This window comes from Patiria miniata, unplaced genomic scaffold, assembly GCF_015706575.1.
Source record: "Patiria miniata isolate m_02_andy unplaced genomic scaffold, ASM1570657v1 HiC_scaffold_7, whole genome shotgun sequence".
NCBI classification, from domain to species: Eukaryota; Metazoa; Echinodermata; class Asteroidea; order Valvatida; family Asterinidae; genus Patiria; species Patiria miniata.
Window position 1 is genome coordinate 45,520,652 of NW_024037074.1, and position 7,322 is coordinate 45,527,973.

The 7,322-nt window shown below is 39.6% G+C and overlaps 1 protein-coding gene across 1 annotated transcript; it reads left to right on the forward strand.

The window, feature by feature from the left end:
• The first annotated feature begins 310 nt into the window (after positions 1-310).
• On the forward strand, positions 311-6,607 carry LOC119744799 (phospholipase C-like). The gene is made up of 5 exons (XM_038220936.1): positions 311-548; positions 902-944; positions 1,977-2,012; positions 4,568-5,674; positions 6,462-6,607. Exons 1-5 carry the CDS (start codon positions 465-467, stop codon positions 6,527-6,529), a joined length of 1,338 nt encoding a protein of 445 aa, XP_038076864.1. The 5' UTR covers positions 311-464; the 3' UTR covers positions 6,530-6,607.
• The last annotated feature ends 715 nt before the right edge of the window (positions 6,608-7,322 follow it).

Below are 7,322 nucleotides of genomic sequence, written 5' to 3' on the forward strand. Positions count from 1 at the left end.
CGTGTTTTAGAATAGCGCCATCAAGTGTTGACGACTTCGCTTTACGTATGGAGTGCACATTTAACATTAAATCCCGGATACAATAGAGACATCTCTATAATAGAGATATCTGTAGAGATATCTGTAGACGTACAGTGGCGTACGGGGACCAGGCGAACGGGGATGACTAAAATCACAAAATTGCCCAGCCATGGAAATTCGGGAAAGGGGGGGGGGGGGGTGCTTGGCTTCCTGGACACCACATGACACCAGGGGCGCTGTTCATGACACAGTAAGACTATTACCATTTGGCCAGCGAGGATGATATTTTATATGTAAATGTACTCGGTCTAGTGCATTAAAATTTAATTCTAATTAGAATACATTATACATAAGTGTGCGAACTCTGTATCTGGCGCATTTGAAGTTTATCCTACCAGTCTTACTAGACGTGTTTGAAAGTCCTCTGTTGATTACACCTAACAATGTTGAAAATGTTGCTGATCTCCACAGCCCTGTACATTGCGGTGTACTTGAAGGGTTGTAGCTCAGCCAAGCATCCAGACAATGTAAGTTGAATTCAATATATTTATTTTTTGCATAATCGAGCCAGTTTCGAAAGCACGTACTGCTTTTTCGATATCCTTCAAACCTACACATGTAAGTCTACTTTCGACATAGTGACAATTCACACTATTCGAGTACTATTCACTAGATCTGATAGGGACAAGACGAGTTTGAACGATATGCATTCAATCGAAACGCTTACAATCGAGTTTTCACGACGGGTTCGACTGATCTGATTCCGCTTCAAAATATTTCATTTAACTTAACGCAAGGGCAGATCCAGAACACAATTTTTTTTCGTAAACTGAATGGGATAAAAGCGAGTAAACATGTTCGTATTTTGTTGTCATTTCAGGAAGATGAAGTGCGATATAGGCACAATAAGCAGGCACAAGCAGGTATGTGTTTCACATTTTATGTTTAAATGTGTCATGACGTGTACTCCTTTATACCTCTGGTTCTTTTCAGAACCATTCTCTTAGTTGAGAAGTTATTCGCACATGGTGTTTCCGCAAACCTTTAATTATTTAGTATCTCCACCATGCAAAGCCTCAAATCTTACTTGACGTCAATATATACTTTGGAAACATCATAATAGCTCATTAGAGTTATATCGAGGCAACAAAACATGTTGACACTGCCAAGATAACTTGGGATAGAAAAACAGTAGTTTTCCATATCTCGAGAAGGTGCACAGTCTTGTAATGCGCGAAGGGTACTTGTGTTTTTGAGGGAAAGTTTTGCATTACAAAATGAGAAGACAATTTTATTTGCGCGATCATATGCTTTAATATGAATACGCTTTGTTTTCATCTAGAGAGGCACATCTATAACCGCGAGAGGGGCACATTTGTTTGCCTTGAAAAAAAATCTGGGGTTAAAATCCCCCACCCGGTTCCGCCACCCCTGGTTCCATGTTATCATGGCAGCTGCCGACACTATTGATGTGATGTCATTAAAAGGACCCCGAAGATACACGTAGCTATTCAACTGAGTGGGATTCTGTTCAAGCTCTGCTCATGTAGAACATGTGTGCATAAAGTTCGCTCATTTTAGTTACACTGGAGTTTGAACCGTGAATGGCATCACGTTGAGTGACATGAATATTGCAATTTTAATCTTTATTTTTTTTTACCGGATAACTAGCCCATTCAGTGGAATCCACTGATCTCACATGGGGTACAGAAAAGAGAAGACAATGTGAAGAAATTACCATATTAAATTTGCATTAGCATCAACCAAAACTACACAAAAACACCCTTGAACATTTCAAATAGGCCTATGAAGATTGAAGATTTACGTTAAATGGAACCCGCAAAAAAATGCAGGTGCAGGGATTGCATCCAAAATGAAATATCATAGAATCTAGAACATCATATTCTAGAGATGTGTAGTAAACATTGTTTTTTTTCCCCAATTTGCTAACACAGCACGCCAAGCATCTTACGAGCCACGTGTATGGATCGGTAAGTATAAACACGGATCATACACATAGACTATAGGGGATATTTCAAAAAATATTACACGAAGCGGCATTTTCGAGTACAAGTTGGTATTATAGCTATTTTACTCAATTTTGGGGTGCTAAATCCGAAAATGATGGTTACCAAGCTGGATTTTAAGTGGAAATATGCCTAATTTGCATACATCTTTAATATCTGTCGTGTAATATATTTGTTCCCATATTTTGGTATATTTCTTTATTATTATTTTTTTTTGAAAAGTTTATTTTGGTGATTCTTCTTACACTTCCTGACTTCAATAGCATTTTCTTAAGCATATTAATGACTGAATGATTATGAAGACATAGTAACAATTCAAAATGGCTAATATTACACCCTAAAGTTGCGCGCATTTACCTTGTCGCCAGATATCGTCAAGTGGTGTTAAATGTAGTGATTTCGTATAGGTATATAATTTTTGGATTTTTTTTTTTTTGGATTTTCTGTCTGAAATAAGCGAAAAGGAATGTAGAAAGTTTGTACTAAAAATACAGATTGTAAGAGACATGTCTTTAGTGATGGCACGCTTTGCAATGGGTCTACTGGAAGCGGCATGCGCCCTTCGCGATCTCGTTTTAAAAAATACACTTCGCTTTTCCCACTTTTTTTTTAAATACCCCGATCAAACTCAATGTGGTGCCTTTATGTTTAGTTGCAGTTTAAATATTGTTTTCCATAAGATACCAGCAAATGTCATATGTTTTTGCATACGTAAAAACAATATAGTTTTATCAGGTACCCGACGTGAATATATGAATGACAGATACTGTATAGATAATACATGATGCGTACAAATTTTCTCTTCGTGGCCGACCTGCAATTATAATATGCAGATACGCAAGGACAAAACCAGATGGACCGGACACCAAACGTCACAGCATGTAGGCAAGACTTAAAGGCTATAGACAACGCTCATCAATTTGAATTTTATCTTTATCGCCCGACCTTCGATATGCTTTAAATAATTAATGTCTCTCACCTTTACTTCGGAACAGTGCAAAAGATGTCAGCGGGTTACCTATTTTTAAATATTTACTAACACATACGTTATGAAATGTATATCCTTGTGGAGACATTTCTCTGTTCTCGTGTAGTAAAGTTTTTGAATTTGAAAGTGTAGTTTCAAAATGCTCTTATTTTAACCAGAATTAATTTCCTTGGCTGAAAATTCGGACTTAATATCCCTTTTCTAAAACTCTTCATTGCGACGGATCAACCCATCACCTTAGAAATTCCTGTTTTTTGAGTAAATCCATATATCTATGTTGAAAAGCCTTGTGGAGACGTATTCATCTATAGAAATTGCCCTGTGGAGACGTATACAATCTTTTAATCCCCATTGTGTGCATGTCTCCAGAGGGCACGGTGTATCAGATCGACTTTGTGATTATCATGTAAATATAAATGATTTGGCATCTTATCTTCTTGGGTACAAAAGGAGGCAACGAAAGACTGAATTTTGGATTGTTAGGATACACAAAGAAGCCAGTTCAAATTCATTGGCCTTTGGAGTAGGGGCATGCGGAACACCCTGCAGATTGGACACTGTAACATCAGGATGATGACAAGGGCGGATCCAGAACACAATTTTTTTGGGGGGGGCCAAAAAAAAATTTGGTCCCCCCAAAAAAGTGGGTCCAAAAAATTACGGCATGGGGTTCGGGGCCCGCTTAAGGGCCCCGAATTTTTTTTGGATTCTAGATGCTCTGTGGTGCGATCTGAGACAATTTCTGACCACTTTAACCAATGTTTTTTTGAGGAAAAGATGGTGGTGTACTCATTGCCTGCCTTTATTGCGTTGTCACAAAAAAACAAAAAATTGGTTTCGTTTTTTATTTGGGGGGGGGGGGGGGCTATGGCCCCCTTTGGCCCCCCCCCCCTGGATCCGCCCTTGGATGATAAAAAAAAACACTCGAGCAAACAAAATCCACCTCAGAAACAAAACTTTTTGAAGACTTCGGGAAAGGAAAGCAGGAATATCAGGCCCCTCCTTTTTTTGTGTATTTGGAGGACACAACGGAGGGAGCTATCTTAGTTGGGGTCAATTGGGAGAAACAGAAAACGTGTGTCAAACTAATCGATTTCCCTTGTACATTGTGCGGCATATCTTAAGAAGGAAAGAATTGCACTGAAAAGAGAAACGAAGAAAGAAGCAAAGTCATTTCTACCACCTTTTTTTTTTATCACACCCATCCTATTTCTGACAACTCAGGAAAGTAGGAGTGTAACATTATATGAATGCGGGAAGTTTGAAAACAAATACAAGGCTACTTTACGGGAATATTAAGGAGGCATTTTATGTGGTGTTATTAGCTAGATGAAAACCGCGAGCGAGGTATAATTGCAATTATTCAAACGGCGTTGAATATAGCATTAATATTATGACGAGGCCCGACACTAAGGTTAATATTATTTCGTTTAGGTGTGTTTTTTATTTTTCTTGTGGGTTGATCAACACCCAATCTTCCCACTGATTCGTTCTACCGTGGTTTCAAACATTGCTATCAATCTCATTACAGATAACGCACCGGACTGCCAAGCCGATGCTTCCCACTGCCAACATTTCGGCTTGGAATACGTGCGCAGCGACACCATAAGCGAGCTAGGTCACGCCTGTGAGGGCGGCACCAAAGTTATGTGCACTCTACCGAACGTGACTCCACTCGCCAACCCAACTGCCGTCAACACCCTCAAGATCATCTCCTACAACATCTTCGAACTGCCTTACAGTGCTATACAGAGTGGTCAGCGAGAGCGCACCTGTCGCATCCCTGCTGAGATCTTCAAGCTTCAACCTGACGTTGATGTCATCGTCTTCCAAGAGGTGTTCCTGGGCGGATGTATCGTCACTGATGACGACGCTACTTCCCTGACTTTGAGGCAGATCCTTCGAGCCTATGGCTTCGTCCATTTCACGCAGACCGTGGGGGACCATGAGCCAAAGACGCTTCCTAAAATGTTTAATGGCGGGGTCTTTATCGCTTCGCGATGGCCGATTGTGACCGAGACCCAAAAGGTCTTCGTAAACTACGACACTGTCTCGATTTATGAAGCCATGCTAGCCAAAGGGGTCGTTTACGCAAAGGTCAAGAAAACCAACGCAGGGTTAAGCAAGAATTATCACATCTTCGGCACCCACATGCAGTCAAGTGAGCTGCCCACATCTGTGAGCGTGAGACTTCTTCAGGCTGGTGAAATCTACGAATTCATGCAGCAGCAGAAGATTCCAGTCGACGAACCCGTCCTGCATGCTGGAGATCTGAATGCGAACAACATCGGTAAACCGGAGCACGCACAGGCAGTGTTTGACACTCTGCAGGCAACTTTGCCACTGTTACGCGGAGTCCTCCGAATCACATACGACTACCAACACAACGACTTCATTGAAGACACTGATCCGGCGGAATTCCTGGATTACATCCTCTTCTGCCGCCTTCATGAGCAGCCGACCAACAGCGCACTTGAGGTGTTTCGACCGCTGATCCCTGATCCCCTGGAAATCTGCAGAGGAGATATCCCGTATGGATCGTTCATGTATCCAAACGATCCCGACTGCCCTGCAGTGAAGACGGTGACGGACCTGTCTGATCATAATGCCGTACTTGGTGTGTTCACCTATCCACAAAGTAAGTCGAATAGCTGAAGTAAAATATTATACTCAAAGACAAATAAAAGAACACAGCTTTAAGTTCCGTAAAGTATAAGCGCAGAAGCTAACAAATTAAAATTAAAGCAAACAGGAAAAAACCAACAACTCCCAGTATTTCTTTAACAATTTCTACAGCATGTATAAATACATGTGGAAGCGACTCTGCCTTCGAAATATAGCTTTTCCCGGCTAATTTCCTGAAATGTTCATTCACTTCTAAAAATCGGTCATTCGTGTTCGTCTGAATTTGAATGCTCGTTTTTAATCCCATTTCAATTCAACGAAAGTTCAATCATTTTCATTGTCCGTGCATTCAATTTTAATAAACAGACGACCAATTACGTTTCAGATGCATTCATTTACGCAAGCAAACATTTTCTTAATTGATTTCAGGTACAGCTAATTTAATTGACGGTTTATGAAAAAGAAAACCCTTAATTTTATCTGGTGCCGATGGTATTAAACTAAAGGTGAAATGGAATGGTGAACGTTTGAAATCTTCCTCTAAAAGCGAAAATGAAGTCTTGTAAACGAATCCGAATGGACATTAACGAAAGTTGCTGCTCAATCACTCAATTGATTGAACTGAAATGGAATCGAATGCTCTGGTAGCGAAAATTAACGCGTGTCCAGAGCAATTCTCAAATTCAGACGAAAATGAATGACCGATTTTCAGAAGTGAATGACTATTTTTGAAAATTGGCCGGAAAACCTATATTTACTGTATGAATGAGATGTTATATACCTTTTGACATTGATAATAGGTACCTCATCGGGCAAGTTCGTACTCACACGATCCAGTGGTGCCAAGAAGCAAGATATTGAATATTAAATCGTTGCGTGTATGAGTTACATCGCAGACCGTGGTAAAACGCTTAACACCAAGAATAAAGGCAAAGGCAATCTTCTTTACTATTTGGACTGGCTTTTTTCTTCACAATTTCTTTTTAAATGTCGGTTTTAAATATGGTGTGTATTTAAGCTTTTTAAATAATAATACGACATGTTCATAGATATGCGTACATTAATGCTTTGAAATCGACCCGATGCCTAGTGGAGGGGGGGCAATTTGCAACCTCGTGCGTACTACCGCACAGCAGACAACAATTGTATAATGCTTGCAAGTGCATGTCCGCAACTGTACATATACATCAACATGAAAGCTTGTTTAGGAAGTATTAAAAACAATGGACCAGTCAGTTTAGAGTGTACTAATACGGGGAAATTAAGTTTGGCATTCAGAAATGTCTTGTTAATATTCTAGGGAATATTGAGATGAACGATTTCCGATAATAAACGGAATATTTGCTTCCAATATATGTTTAATCATTGTTTGCTCAACAAATTTGAGATTACTACAATATTCTTTTTAATAAGTCTGTATCAATATCAAAATAATTAGATTTTCTCATTATAAAAAAAGGCTCACACCATAATTTGAAATAGGATTTTTAAAGCGCAGAACACACGGGAAATTTGATAAATTTGGAAATAAAAGACTGTTAAATGCATTACAGCAACTGAAGAAAAAAACTACACGTTTGCGAGAACGTCGCAACGATGTCTCACATATTAAGGATGGAGCATAGTATGTGAAGCTATATAGGTTAAAACGAAGGTGTTAA